Source organism: Bison bison, unplaced genomic scaffold (genome assembly GCF_000754665.1).
Source record: "Bison bison bison isolate TAMUID 2011002044 unplaced genomic scaffold, Bison_UMD1.0 scf7180017864309, whole genome shotgun sequence".
Taxonomy (NCBI): domain Eukaryota; kingdom Metazoa; phylum Chordata; class Mammalia; order Artiodactyla; family Bovidae; genus Bison; species Bison bison.
The window spans coordinates 2,990,244-3,006,845 of NW_011494881.1; the positions used below are offsets into that span (position 1 = coordinate 2,990,244).

General features: G+C 34.1%; 1 protein-coding gene across 4 annotated transcripts in view; it reads left to right on the forward strand.

Annotated features, from left to right (window-relative positions):
• The window catches only part of TET1 (tet methylcytosine dioxygenase 1), a 138,521-nt gene that overhangs the window by 104,582 nt on the left and 17,337 nt on the right, over positions 1–16,602 (forward strand). For 3 of the 4 annotated variants that reach the window (XM_010852179.1, XM_010852182.1, XM_010852180.1), the window contains exons 7-10: positions 8,362–8,573; positions 12,221–12,371; positions 12,717–12,803; positions 16,280–16,369. In XM_010852179.1, the coding sequence (XP_010850481.1) occupies positions 8,362–8,573; positions 12,221–12,371; positions 12,717–12,803; positions 16,280–16,369 (540 nt within the window). The remainder of the gene's footprint in view (positions 1–8,361; positions 8,574–12,220; positions 12,372–12,716; positions 12,804–16,279; positions 16,370–16,602) is intronic. The other variant, XM_010852181.1, reaches the window with a different exon arrangement.

The window sequence follows — 16,602 nt, forward strand, 5'->3', positions numbered from 1 at the left end:
CATTGTTGTATGCTGGAAGCCAATATAATATTGTAAGGCAATTATCCTCCAATTAAAATTTTTTAAAAATTTAAAAAGAACAATAAAATAACAGTAAAATTAAATTCAGTGTTAATTTGTATCCACGTAGAAAATTAAAACTCCATATTAAATTTCAAAACAATTTAACATTTTAAAACACATCTTAGTTTTCTCCTTTAGAGATAATGATTTTTAGCAATTTTGAGTATACCCAAATGAAGACTTAGGATGTTAAAAATTGGGTACCTGCTGAAGTATGTTAAGCAGAAGAGTGAAGTCAATATATTAATAATTCTCCAACTTCCTAAATTTCAAGAATGTTTGATTAAGTGAACATAGGTTTTTGTTTTGTTTTGTTTTTTTTAGCAGAAACTAGTCGTGAGATTTTGCTTCTCTGCATACTGAAATGGAATATATAGCTCAATTCTTCAGGAGTGGTTTGAATTCACTATTATAAATTTTTTTTAAAATAGACATCAAAGAACTAGTTTACTGTAAGAAAAAAATTGCTGGAAATGGATAAATTTTTCCCAGTTTTTTTAAAAAAATTTTAATTGGAGGATAATTGTTATACGAGGTTGTCTTGGTTTTCACCATCACCAAATTCTTAATTCATGATAAAGAATAAATCTCTTTCTCATTGTTGAAACATTTAAATAGAAAAAATATATTAATCTACTGGTGAAAAATCTATTTTGTCATTGTTAACTAGCAATTAAAAATAACTACCTTGATTAAATTTGCATTTTTAAGTAGTAAAATTAGGTTTCTTTATATATTTATTATCCATTTTTATTTCTTCTATGAATTCACTCTTCATAGCCTTTTTTTGTTGATGTTATTTTTTGTATTTTTGTAAATAACACTTTATCATATATTTGCCATTATCTCATACTAGATTTTCTTTTAGTTTTAGTGATCTGACAGTTATCTTAGTATGAAAGTGAACGTGTTAGCTGCTGGGTTATGTCCTATTCTTTTGGACTGTAGCCTTCCTGGCTACTCTGTCCATGGAGTTCTCAGGCAAGAATGCTGGAGTATAGCCATTCCCTTCTTCAGGGGAATCTTTTCAACCCAGGGATCGAACCCAAGTCTCCTGCATTTCAGGCAGATTCTTCACTGTCTGAGCCACCAGGGAAGACCTATTTTATAGGAGCTTGAAATGTTTAGCAGGTCAAACTTATGTCACTTAATATGTGCCTTAAAGATTTTTCATCTTGCTGTGAAAACTTTTTCCACCCTAATACTATAAAAATAGTGTCTCCCGTATTCTTATAATTTTATGTATTGATTTAGTATTTGGTTAAAAAAGTTTTTTTTTTAATTTGGTTGCACCTCACTGCATGCAGAGTCTTACTTCCCAGACTAGGGATTGATCTTGTGTCCTCTGCTGTGGAAACTTGGCGTCCTAACCACTGGACCACCAGGAAATTTGCCCCTGTTTTCTGCTGTTGGTCATTGACCCATTAGGGAAGACCATTCCTAAACTGGTACTATGTTTTTTGTTATAGCTCTGCAGAAAACTTTTAAATTTAAAAGGACATTTATCTTTCATATGTAAAAAGTCTTTTTCATGACTTAATGTTCATTTATTCTTTCCTATGAACTTTCAGAAACTAAGTATATGTACAATAGGGAATAGATGGGTGACTAAAAAATCTTTTAATGTCTGACCTTCCATCTAGGAACAACTTAATTAAGATTTACTTACATGCATTTCCCTTAAGATAATCCTCACAGCTATATTTAATTTAATGTTTAATTGAAGCTGTAAACCAAATTTCTATTTGATTATTGCTGGTATATATTAAACCTTTGAGTCTTCAAAATTTATAAGTAGCCACCTGTGTTATTCTCTTTAAAAATCCAGTAAAGTTTTGCTTCTCTGGAGTTTACTTACCGTCTGAGCCACAGGGAAGCCCTCTGTTGAGTTTCCTAGGAGGACTCAAATGTATAAAAAATAATTGTCTCCCAATTATAATAATACTTGTTTTTAAAGTATGTTTTAAAAATCACCTTTAATTCTAGTTTTCAGAAACAATAGTTTGATTAGCCTTTGTTCAGATATCTGCAGGTACCAGTAAATGTTGTAATTCTGACCCAACAAACACGATGCTGTGTTTCCAAAAGAACAGTTATATAATTATTAGGCTATACTATAAGGTAAATTAATGATTATGCTGCTGCTGCTAAGTCACTTCAGTCGTGTCCGACTCTGTGTGACCCCACAGACGGCAGCCCACCAGGCTCCCCCGTCCCTGGGATTCTCCAGGCAAGAACACTGGAGTGGGTTGCCATTTCCTTCTCCAATGATTATAATGGAAGATAATTAAATGCAAGCATACTATTCATCAACATTATTATTATTTTATTGTTTGTGCAAAGCAAGAGTGTGTATATAATTCTCTGGATTTTGGAGTCAGGGGAATAAAAAACTACTTAAGTAATTCTATTACCCATGTAAATGTACTATGGCTAGAAGTCAAGCTTGACTGCTATGTAGAAACTGCCCTCCATTTTTGAGATTTTTCTTTCCATATTTTTTGTTTTCTTCTATGTCTTAAGAATATAAAAAAATTGTTACCTACAGCTGCTTTCTCATAAATTACAACAGTAACTTTGTTTCTCAGAGCAGTCTTCTCTCTCCAGAGTGGCCTTAAACCTACTAGATGGTCAGAGGTTATTTAGACTATCTGAGATTATTATTCTTGATCATGGTCTATCATGCCTCAAAAGCTCACAGTTTAGAATTTAAATAGGTTATCCCATCCAGACCAAGTTAACAGAAATAGTTTAGAATGTGCATTTCAGAGCTGTACATAGATAGGCTATTGAAGCAGAATAATTGATAATCCAGAAGAAGGAGACTCCATCATAGAAATAGCTAGGAAATCTTTTCCTAATGATCATCAGACTGATCTTTTATCGCCACTTCTGGAGCTATTCAGCACTATCCCAATGATTACTACTGATACTTTATCTGCCAAAGAAAGTCTAAATCCTCAGAACCTTTCTGAAGCAGTTCAAACTATTGGTTCTACTCCCTCTTCTGGGAAGTTTCGCCTGGTTTCTAGGGGAAAAACAGGTCTCCCCCATCACTCTTCACCTGCTCAAGTCAGGCTGTCTATAATATACCCTCTTAGGTGATCTTGTTCATGACTACATGTGTGCTAGTTAATCCCCTATCACTCGCCTGCTTGAGAATGGCTTTTAGAGGGAGCAGAGATGGAAGTAGCTGAGAGCAACTTTTGGTGGGTACAGGAAGGACTTTAATGAGCTGTTGACCTTTGAGCTACATCTTAAAAACTGAGCAAGAAGTTATCTCAGAAATTGAACCAATTATGTATATTAATTTAATGAAGGGAGGTTTATAATCACAGGGTCCACTTGATATGACTGCAAGTGGCAGAATTCTTCCTTGAATAACACCTTTACTTTGTAGACCGGTTTTCCAAAAATCTTAGAATTGCCATTGTATTGGCTTGGCCAAAAAAGTTCTTTCAGGTTTTTCCATGTAATCTTACAGATAAACCTGAATGATTTTTTTTTTTTTTTTTTTTTTGCCAATCCAATACTAGCTTATTTCTGGTGGCAAACTATTTTTTCAGTTTTTTACGAAGGGTAATATCCATGAGGGCTTTCCAGGTGGTGCAGTGGTAAAGAATCCGCCCGCCAATACAGGAGACTCAAGAGACGCTGGTTTAATCCCTGGGTCAGGAAGATCCCCTGGAGTAGGAAATGGCTGCTGCTGCTGCTGCTAAGTCACTTCAGTCGTGTCCGACTCTGTGCGACCCCATAGACGGCAGCCCACCAGGCTCCCCCGTCCCTGGGATTCTCCAGGCAAGAACACTGGAGTGGGTTGCCGTTTCCTTCTCCAATGCATGGAAGTGAGAAGTGAAAGGGAAGTGGCAGTATTCAGTATGGGGTATGTTTTTAGCACAAGTACTAAAAGAATGTATGATGTTTCATAAGATATAACACTTGCATGTCATAAAATAAGACTATTAAAAATGACAGGACAGTAGTCATGAACATTACATTACTCAGATTTTGGACACATCATTTACCATCTAAAGTGATTCTGGGGACTCCCTTGGAGGTCCAGTCATTAAGATTCCATGCTTCCAATGCAGGTGGCACAGGATTCCATCCCTAGACAGAGAACTAAGATCCCACATGGTGCTTGGCCACGGTAAATAAATAAAAAGTAAAGTGAATCTGTTGTGAGACCCTGGCTTCAACCACTCACCAATTAATATTTTGTTCCAGTTACCAAAAAATGTGATTTTTGCCAAATGTTTTAAAATTTGGACTGTTTGTTGGACTGTTTCTGAAATGAGAGATTCTGTCTTATTAATAGCATAACTTGTTTTTGAAAGTTTTATAAAATCCAACCACATTGGGTTTTTGTGGTTTTTAACCATTCGTTCAACAAATATTTAATGAGAGTCTTCCATGAGCTGAGTTCTGTTCTCAGGAGCCAAGTATGCATTAAAAAAGCAAAAAAAGTTAGTGGCTAATATTTATTAGATCCTATGTCTGTGCTACTATAGCAAAGTTAAGAAACTTGCTACAGTGTCATGAGCCAGTAAGTGACTAAGCAGTTTTGGGTTTTTGTTTTAAATTTAGATTTAAGTACATTATTTTAGTATAACATACATGCAGAAGACTTCAGAAATTCTTCAATCACAAGTTTTCTAAAGTGCACAAACTTGTGTAACCAGCAGTCAATATTACTTGCCCCTCTGAATCACTCTCCTGCCCCCTACTGTTATTGATTAATCCTGTCTAATTTGAACCTTATGTAAATGCAGTCTTGCAGTATGTGGTCTTCTGCATATATCAACTATCTCATAGCAGTATAATTGTGAGACTAAGCATTGTTAGAGAATTCTCATCTTATTGAGCTGTTCTCTGGTGATTAATGTTTGTGTTGTTATCAGTTTGAGGTAGTCATGAATAGTGGTGCTGTCTTTGGGAAATACAAAAATATATTTCTGTTTGTTTTATACCTAGAAGTGGAATTGCTAGGAGATAGTGGGGGTGTTGCCTATGTGCAGCTTGGGTCAATACAGTTTTCCAAAATGGTTATCTGTTTTTGCATTCTCATGAATAATGTACAAGTTGCAATAATGTACATCTTTCTCAACATGACATTTTCTTTTTCATTCCTTTCCTTTCCTTTTTTTTTAAAAAAAAATTGTGGTAAAATAGCAATAATAAAAAATGTACCATCTTAATCATTTTTGAGTGTACAGTTCAGTAGTATTATATATTCACATTGTTCTGAAACAGATCTCCCAGACATTTTCTTGCGAATAAGAAATTCTGTCCCCATTAAACAATTCTCTATTTGTCTATCACCCTTGCCCCTAACACCATTCTAGTTTATGTTTCTATGAATTTGACTACTTTAGATAACTCCTAAAATGTTTGCTTTTTCATGACTGTTTTATTTCATTTTGAATTATGTCCTCAAGGTTCATTCATTTGCAGTGTGTGACAGGATTTCCTTCCTTTTTGTGTCTATTCTTTGTGTGCATATACAATATTTTGTTTATCCTTTCATCTATTGATGACCATTTGGGTATCACTTTTACCTCAGGGCTCTTGTGAATAGTGATGAAATGGACATGGGAATGCAAAGATTTGTTTCAGACTTTATTTTCATTTCTTTCTGGTATATATTCAGAAGTGGGATTGCTGGATCATATGACTGCTGGTTCTATTTTTAATTTTTTGAGGAACTTCATACTGTTTTGCTTGGCAGTTAAACCATTTTAAAACCCCATTCACATATGTAGTGCTTAGATGACTAATAATGTTGAGCATATTTTCATATGCTCATCATCTGTTTGGATGTTGTGTTTGTTTGTTTAACTTTCTTGGCCAATTTTCTGTTTTGCTTTTATTGCTCATTTGAGGAAGTTCTTTATATATTTTGGGTAAAAATAGTTTGTTGTTTATATATATTTCAGATATGTCTCCCATTGTACTGATTGCTTTTATGCTTTCTTAATCCTTTATTAGTTAATATTTATGATAAACAGGAGTTCTTAGTATATTCCAATTTCTTAACATTTTCCTTTAGAATTATTAAATTTGGTGATCTGTTTTAAAATATTATAGCCACTCCAAGGTCATGAAGGTATTTTCTTCTAAAAACTTATTAGATCCACAGTATAATTTGTTACTGGTGTGAATTAGGCATCAAGATTCATTTTTTCCCCCCATATGGATGTCTGTCCACTACAGTTTGTGGAAAAGATTACTTTTTGCATTGGACTGCAGTATCATTTGTCATAGTCAAGTGACCACATATATATGGCTCTCCTGCATTCTGTTTTATTCCATTGATCTCCTTATCTGTTATTGCACCAATACTAAACTGTTTTAATTATCATATCTTTGCAATCAGTCTTGATACTTGATTAATCATTTTTTCTGTCTTTGTTCCTTTTTTTCCACTTCTTGGTCCTTTGCATTTCCATATAAACTTTGCAAAACCTTTGTCCATTTCCATGCCCAAACAAAACTAATTCTAGTAGGGCTTTGATTGGAATTGTATCAAATCTAGCAACAAACTTTGGGGAAATTAACATCATTATAATAATTACTATTCCATGAAAATAGTATATCCATTTATTTAGGTCTTCTTTAATTTCTTTCAATAATATTTCTATAATTTTCAAACATTTCATAGAAGTTTAACATTTGTCCTACTCTGATTAGAGTACTAGAGAAAATACCAGAATGGATGGCTTATAAACAGCAAATTCAGTTCTCACAGTTCTGTGGTTTTTAAGTTGAGGATCAGGGTGCCAGCATGATTGGTGGGTCCTTTTTCTCCCTGTGTCTTCAAATGGTAGAAGAAGCTAAAGAGACAAAGGGGTCTCTTTTATAAGAACACTGATGCCATTAGTGAGGGCTTCCTCCTCATGACCTAATCATCTGCATCTCCCAAAGGCTCTATTGATACCATTGTTTAGATTTGGCATTCATTATATGAATTTTGAGTGAACATAAATATCCATAAGATAGTGATACTTAAGCAGCTTATTGAAACTTTTACAGACTCATTTTGCTTAATTTTCTTTTATTCACTGAAAGAGCTATGACAGATCTAGAAAAGGCATGAATACAATGAATAAATAGCATTTTAGCATTTCCTACACAAAGACTCTATCACTATAACTTTTTGGTTTGACAGCATGAAGTTTATCTGGTGTGACTTTGTTTGATACAATATCATTTTGCATTTGAGCTTATTTGGAAGCAAATGTATTTTTTGGCTGTAAAAGGACATAAAAACATAGAAAATTTTTTTAATGTAAATAATTGTGTTTAGGGGGAAGGTCCTAAAGCCAACTCTACTCAAGGGATGCCTTGGTAGCAATGATTGTTAACCATCTGGAGTGACAGAAGAAAGTGATATTGGGTAACTAACATCTTAAGAAGTTTCATCTCAAGTTTTTGTAATATTATAGCAACAAAAATGGAATATTAATTATGCTATTGGGTGCTCCATTGTCGTCACAGGGGTGGGCAGTTTCATCATTTACTGAGTACATACTGATTGATCTAATTAGTCTGTCTGTAATATGTGATATATGGAAGGAGTTTTAAGCATAGTAATTAAATGTAATTAACAAAAGTAAACACTAGGACCACTGGACAGTATTTTAAATACTTATGAATCTTTTTTTAGCTACCCATGTGTATGATGCAGTGTAAGATAAATTCAAAATTACTTATAATTTGTATTGTCTGTCAGCTGGAACATCTTAATCTTAAGATGGGTATGATAACTATCTGTGGCAGCATGGAAAAAAATTGCAGGAATATTGCTTTATGTACATATGAATTGTTTTTTATATGGCAAAACCATTTGCCCAAGGCAAATATCCACAATTTTTCTCAGATGCTAAATATCAGTGCTCAGAGTTTATTTTTAATGTTGGGAGTACTAGGTTATTTCCATTTAGCTAGATTTGTCCTATTGTGACAATTATGGAAGAGCAGATGAGTTAATTAGGCTCTTTTCCATGGGATTCTCTGTTGTCTGTTTTGCAATACTGTGTTAACAGTGAAATAAAACACAAACTGTTTCCACAGATTTCTGTTCAGCCTGTTTGTTAGTCAAGTAACCTTGGATACCCCGTGATGAGTTGTTTGGAGGCAGCTAGTCTAACAGCTAAAGGCCTAATAGGCGTCAATTCTTTAAGAAATAGTAAGTTTAAAAAACTAGAATGTAGTGATGAAGCGCTTTAAAAGCAATATCCACTGCGTTTGACATTAGGTTTCTTGTTTTCCATAAATGTATACATTCTGTTTTGGCAGGTTTTAAGAAGAAGCAGCGACGAAGAGAAAGTTCTTTGTCTGGTTCGACAGCGTACAGGCCACCACTGCCCAACAGCTGTGATGGTGGTGCTCATCATGGTATGGGACGGCATTCCTCTCCCGATGGCTGACAAATTGTACTCACAGCTTACCGAGAGTCTCAAGTCATACAATGGTCATCCCACAGACCGAAGATGCACGCTCAATGAAAAGTAATCAAATCTGTTTTGTACTGTTTTAACATCAGTTTTATATCTTGTTAAATTGACTACCAAGTAATAGACATATATATATTATAGGTGAGAACAGAATTTTAGGTATTATGCAACTGAAAAGAACGAACATTGCTTAGAAGGGAGACTTTATTTCATAGTGAGTTAAGGCCATTTTAGGATATTCTCTTTAATTCTTCCCTTGTTTCCGTTTTGACACCTGATCCTTCTTAGCCCTGGAGTCTGAAAGAGAGAGATTTTTCTATAAAGGATCAGCTTCTCCATAGGAATTGTACCATTTTCCATTTTTCTCTAGCAGTGTAAAAGAATATCCATTTTTCTATAGCTTTCATTGTAGTCAAACTTGAATTTTGCCCATTTAATAGGGGATGCTGCTGCTGCTAAGTCGCGTCAGTCGTTCCGACTCTGTGCGACGCCATAGACGGCAGCCCACCAGGCTCCTCTGTCCCTGGGATTCTCCAGGCAAGAACACTGGAATGGGTTGCCATTTCCTTCTCCAATGCGTGAAAGTGAAAAGTGAAAGTGAAGTCGCTCAGTCGTGTCCGACCGGCTCTTCGCGACCCCATGGACTATATAGCCTATCAGGTTCCTCCGTCCATGGGATTCTCCAGGCAAAAGTACTGGAGTGGGTTGCCATTGCCTTCTCCGATAAATGTCTTCAATTTCTTTTGATTTGCATATTTCATATTATGACTGAATATTTTTTCATATGGTAAGAGCATCTGCCGTTTGTGTTTTAGTTTTTTAATTTCATTGAAGTATGGTTGATTCACAATATTTGTTCATTTCAACTGTACAGCAAATTGACTTTGTTTTGTATGTTCAGTTCAGTTCAGTCGCTCAGTTGTGTCTGACTCTTTGTAACACTATGGACTGCAGCACGCCAGGCCCCCCTGTCTTTCACCAACTCCCGGAGTTGACTCAAAATTCATGTCCATTCAGTTGGTGACGCCATCCAACCATCTCATCTTCTGCTGTTCCCTTCTCCTCCCACCTTCAATCTTTCCCAGCATCAGGGTCTTTTCAAATGAGTCAGTTCTTTGCATCATGTGGCCAAGTATTGGAGTTTCACCTTCAGCATCAGTCCTTCTAATGAATATTCAGGATTGATTTCCTTTAGGACTGATAGGTTGGATCTCCTTGCAGTCTCAGGGACTTTTTTTTAATGTAACTTATTATATCTCTTTTCCCTTACTGTATCTGAATTTTTTGTGATATTTAAGACCATTTTTCTTTCACATGAGCTCTAGAATAATTCACCCATATTTTCTTTTATTTCTTGTTGAAATCAGAAATTTTTAAAACAGAAATCATTTAAGATTTATGCTGGACAGAAGTGAGAAGAAGGGATCCATTTCTATTCTTTTTTCCTTTTATCACAACTCTACTTGCTAAAGAGTTCCTCTTTCCCCCTTGACTCAAAATACCAAGTTTATACAAAAATCAAATCCTTTTTCTTATGAATTCTGTATATTATAGAGGCATTATACTAGCTCACCATTCTTGTTTTTTCAAGGCTTTTTAAAAAATGTTTCTGCTTTCAAATGAACTTCATAATCAATTTGTCTAGTTTTAAGATAAATCTAATGGTATTTTTAATGGGATTAGATTAAATTAGAATAAACTGACATTATTCTGATATTGAATCTTACAATCCCATTAAAAGATTTTTCTTTTCATTTGTTCAAGTGTTTGTGTTCTTCAACAGTGTTTTGTATGATTTTCCTCAAAAAGTTCTCTTTTTTTAAAAAAGAAATGTTGTTATACAAATTATAAAATATCCCCTCTCTAACCTCCTCATAGGATTGTTTGTATATCTTCCAGAGTACTTTTTTAATGCTTAAAATCATTTCATTATGCTTTTTATTATTTTTCTAATACCAATAAATATGTATATATAATTTTAATATATCTACTTTATTATGTGGCTTCATAATAATAGTAATACCTCTAATATAAAGAAACTGTTGTAAATTGTGTACATATAAGCTTATTTTTCCCAATAATTCATAAATAAGTTTTATGCTATTTTACTCAATGTAGATCAAGCCTATTTTTTTTAATTTATAGTTGCAGAAATGAGGCAAGAATACTTCAATGAATTCTTATATACCCCTTACCTTACCTATTTGTGGCATCATTATTTCTAATTCCACAAATAATCACACAATACACATAAGCTTACATGTCATTATCATTACTGCTCTTTTCTATACTTTCTTCTGGATAATTTGTGAAGTAGTTGCAAACTTTTAGTTCTAAATAATACTTCAGAGAATGAGGTACAGTACAATTATCAGTACAATTATCAAAATCAGGTACCAGGTACCAGTACAATTATCAAAACCAGGCTATTTCACTTGGATAAAATGCTATTCTCTAATTCAAATATCATCTACTTTCCTATGAGGTACTGCATACTAATTTTCTCCCACCCAGGCTTTGATGGAATAAGTTATTTTGTCTTTTGGGTTCCTTGGTACTTTTATATATATTTTTTCAGTGTTTCATAGCACTGTGTTTTTGAAAGGGACAAGGTAATTTTGCAAACTGTTGCTCAATTTTTGATTGTCTTCCTGATTCAATTCAATTCAGGAATTATTGGCAAGAATACTACACTCGGTTCATAATATTAAGAGCTATATTAAAGTCTTTTTGTCTCATCATTGGTGATGTTGACTATTTAGGAGACGATTTTAGGTCTCATAGTTAATAGCTAAACTACATTCTCAGTTCGGGAAGATCCCTGGGAGATCCTCAGGGAAGCCAGTATTCCTGTTTTCCTGGTGGTTCAGACGTAAAGAATCCGCTTGCAGTGCAGGATACCTGGGTTTGATCCCTGGGTTGGGAAAATCCTCTGGAAGAAGGCATGGCAACCCACTCCAGTATTCTTACCTGGAGAATCCCAATGGACAGAGGAGCTTGGTGGCCTACAGTCCATGGGGTCACAAAGAGTTGGGCGTGATGGAGCGACTAAACACAGTACATTTTTCTACTTTTTTGACTTCTTTGAAATTCTGCAATTTAAAGTTTCTCTTCTTTGATACTCTTTGTATCTTATTTTTTTTCTTTTCAAGTAATTGTAATCTTTTGCTCCCTTTAAAGTATATGTTTTATCTTTGTGAAAATTAGAATAATTGAACTATTCCTTCTTCATATTCAGCATTTTCCTGACTTTCACAATCAAATATAGTTTTGATCAAAATCAAATTTCTATATTCTTTTATTTATCATTTTTCAAAAATGTATTTTTAAGTCCAATGAGGTGCTATAATTTTCAAATTCTGATAGGAAACTGATCTATGATTAAAATCCAGGCTTTTTATTTCTTACCTTGGATATCTCCAAATCAAACAAGGTTATATATATTCCAGATCTGTATGGTTTCTTGCCTTTTATTGGATTTATAATCTTGAACAAACATTTTAATTGAAGCTTTAGTTACATTCAAGTATTATTAGCTTAGTGTTGTTAACACTACCTTAGATAAAATAAGTAATGAAATAGATATGTTAAAATAATTTCATTATCCATCCTTGCTTCTATATATATATGAACCTGAAATGTTCTGTTTGAGGTATTATCCTACATTATCAGTTCATTCCCTTGTAATTATCATCTTACAGTCGAACCTGTACATGTCAAGGAATTGATCCAGAGACTTGTGGAGCTTCCTTCTCTTTTGGCTGTTCATGGAGTATGTATTTCAATGGCTGCAAATTTGGTAGAAGCCCAAGTCCTAGAAGATTTAGAATTGATCCAAGTTCTCCCTTACATGTAAGTGTCCTTTTTACTTATGAATTATACCTATTAATATATAAGTACATTTCTTTAAATTTTTTTTAAATTGTAAAAAATTAATATTAGAACGTAGTGACAAAATAGTAACTATATGTGTGTGTATATGTATATATAAGAAAATAGTTTAAAATTCTAAATAATGTAGGTAAAATCTTTAATTATCAACCCAAATTCCAATTGTCCCTGACTCCCTCCTTCCCTCACCCTAAAGAGAATTCACTGTTAAAAAAAAACCTAGAATTTTATACCCAGCCAAAGTAGGAACAATGAATAAAGCTATTTGCCAACATTTCAAAGACTCAGTAAGTTTACTACCCACAGCACTACTATGAAAGAATTACTAAAGGACGTAATCCAGAAAGAAGATATATGAAACCGGAACCAATCTGTCCGGAACACGAGGCCATGGTGAGCAAAGAAATTAGTCAACCTTATTGTTAAGTTTAAATTAAATAAGTTGAGTACTTACATTTTTTAATTGAAATAACAACCTATAAGTATAATTCAATACTCTTCTCAAATCAGGGGTGGGTAGGCAATGGGAGGGGGTGGGGCACCTATATAAATTAAGTGTGGCAATGTTTTATGATTTGTTTGGAGTGGGGAGAATTTAGATAATGATTAACTCCAAGATCAGTGTTTTTCAAGCTTTGTGCTGTGACCAAGAGTGTAAAAACATTTTATACTACAAGTAACTATTTGGAAAAATATATCTTGAAATGAATAGATAAAACTATCACAAAATAACATTTAGCCTTACTACATATAACAAAGATAATATTTAAATATTAAAAAGTTAATATCTGATAGTTATTGCTGAGGATCACTGATGCAGCAAAACATTTTTTAAATAAAATTTCATTTCTTTAAATTCTAGTTTTGAGCTACCAAACTGAATTCTTAGCCCACTAAAGAGTCATGACCCACAGCTTGGAAAATACTGCTCTAAATGTTGTCAGAAATACGTATTTGAGAAGTGTATATTTAAAAATTTTTAGATGAATACAAATATAATTTATAAGCTTTGAACTAGTTGTGGGAAAAAACCCATTCTTCAGTCAGCAAGGTTAGTTTAAAAAATGTAACTGAGATATAAGATAATATCTAATTGGGATATAAGATAAATAGGAAACACAAAATAAAGCAACAGGAATTACTCTAATTGTATCTATAATACAAGGAACGTAACATCTTTCAGGAAAGCTCAGAATAAGTAAATAATCCCTTTAAAGATTAATCAAAATTATTTGTTCCCATCTACTATAATAAAAGAGGGAAATCACTCTAGAGAGCACTGTCTTTTGCAGATAAAATACCTTAGAAGAAGTCTAACAAGAAGTTTATCAGACCTTTAGGGAGAAAACTATACTAAAAGGACATACAAAATACCTGATAATGAGAAGGTAACATGTTCAAAGATCAGAATATTGGATAATGAGATGTGAATTCTTCCTTAAAATAAACCTTAAAATTAAAGTTAATTTTTTTCTAAATAATTATCTGATGAAGCTGCCATATTCTATAACACTCATATAATAAATGGACGATCAGTTTTTGCTTATGGTTATTATTAACAATGAGTAATGTTTATGTAGTGTTTATAATACAGGAAGAAGCATTCCTCTTTTCCGGAACTGAGAAAAGACCAGTGTGAGGCTCAGCAGGCTAGGGAAAGTGAGGTGCATAGAGTGGCCTTTAAGAATATGGGAAGATCATTGAAGAATGTTAAAGCAGAGAGTAATAAAATGATACCTTTTTTTTTTTTAATGGAATGTCTCTGGCTGCTCTGTGGACTGGAGTTGGCCAAGAGTTCATTTAGCAAGATAGGCTAGCTATTGAAGTGAAGTGAAGTCGCTCAGTCGTGTCCGACTCTTAGCAAGCCAACGGACTGCAGCCCACCAGGCTCCTCCATCCATGGGATTTTCCAGGCAAGAGTACTGGAGTGGGGTGCCATTGCCTTAGAATAGTCCAAAGAAGCGATAGTAGTGACTTAGAATATGGTTGTGAGAGAAGAAATGATAAGTAGTAGTTCTGGACAGGTTGTTAAAACTAGGTGCTATTCCTTGACAAAGGGTGTGGTGAAACAAGACTAGGTTTATAGAAGACAGATTATCGATTCAGTTTGGATGCCCTGGCTTGGAGATTCTTAAGAGAAATCCAAATGAGGCTGTCTGGTCATTAATAAGAACCTCAGGGTTAATATGTGATGCAGGTGGGTAGTTGTAGGCACTGATGTGGAGATGATGACCCGAGAGATAAGGTACAGGGTGAGAAGGGCAGAGGGATGTAGGGTGTGAGCCCCATTGTGTAAAGATCTAATAAGAAATCTCCATACACCCACTTACTCTAATGAAACAGTTAGTAAGGATTTTTATAATATGGATAAAGAACCTGCATTCAATAATAATCATCTTTAAATGTTTTAATTTTTTCTATTTACGTGCTTTATTTCATTTGTATACAAGAAATGCTACTTCATAAGATAAAAAATTGCCCAACCTGACTAGTGACACTGAATGATTCGTAACATTCTTCTAGCAGTAAAACACAATTTACCCTACCCAATATCCAAGTGCAATAAAATGTAATAAAGTCTTTTAACTAGCCATTTAAGTAGTAATTCTGAAGTTTTCCTCAAATTATGTGTCAATATAGCCAGGAAGGATTTTTTTTTTTTTTTGGTCAGTGGTCTGACCTCCTTGACTGTATTTATTAAGCTACATTAAGTAACAGATATATAAGTAGACAGATGAATAGAAGAGAGCAATTTAGATATAGACCCTATGTATATAAATTTCCTTTTCAATGAACACACCAACCGAAATGAGTAGGAAACTAAAAGGATTATCACTGGTGCTTTGCAGTTGCCAAGACTGGGTCTTGTTATAAAGTACTCAAGAATTAACTTCCTATGTCTACATTGCTATGTGGCTTTGGTTTTTATAATAGTTTGCTGTATACCAGAGGTGAACTGATCCTCAGGAAGGTTTTCCTTCCTCATCTACCAGATCACAAATGAGACAGAAACCTTCAAACCGCTGAAGCCCTTCATTGCTGTCAGTTCTTCATCACTTGTCTTTTGTGACTGATCATTTATCAATCTCTGATTTGATTTAGGATACAATCATCTCTGAAAAACTATCACAATGTTTTTCCAGCTAGTGTTACTAAAGGCTCCTTCCTCTCCTCCATACCTCATACTGTCATCAGTGGCATTTTTACTACTCTTGTCATGACAGTTGTCCTTCGAAAAAAGTCTTACATGTTTCTACTATCATTAGACCCCAGAATCTTGATAAAGTGTTAAGGCTTCTCCACAGTTCTATCAAATCTTCCTCAGTTTGTAGACATTACTGTGTAGAAAATAAAACACTGGATTTAGACAGCCTATTGCCTACTTATTATATTTGAAGCTCTTAGCACGGGGATCTGATACACAGTATGTGCCTTATATGCGTTGCTCTCCCATCTCTGTTATAGAACCTTGTTTCACTGTGAGAATTCTTCCACATCTCCACTTGCCACCAGGAAAGTTGTCTTGATTTACTTCAAGTGACCTCTACTATTGAATAAATATAAAATGTGGTTCTTGTTGTGACATGAGCAGCTTTGTAACTTACCTCTAACACCAGTTAGATTTCTCATTAGCTGATAACATAGACTTCTAATTTCAAAAGACTAAATCTAAGCATAACAGTGACTAATAATTTAGATTTATGGTAGCAATCATGTCATTTTCTTTGGTAGCTTATCAGGGTAAGTATGAACTGTGCACCAATAACGAACATATCAGCAGTGAGGTATAATTCATTTTCATATGTTATATAAATTCATCACTCATATGTAATTATGAAACAACTTTTATGGACTGTCTTTTCCTATAGGAAAAAAACCTTGAAGATAATTTACAGAGTTTGGCTACAGAATTAGCTCCAATTTATAAGCAGTATGCTCCAGCTGCTTATCAAAACCAGGTATGTTTTGGGACCTTATATAGAGCTTTTAAACATGGTTGAAATTTACATCTAAACAATGTCCTTGTTAACAGAAATTGTTTTGCAAATTTTACCTCAATGTAGATCTTTTATTGACAGTTTTAAAAATTATCTAGTGTTTTTTTAAAACAGTATTAGGGCAATTGAGGACTTCCCTGATGGCTCAGATGGTAAAGTGTCTACCTGCAAAAAAAGAGATCTGGGTTTGATCC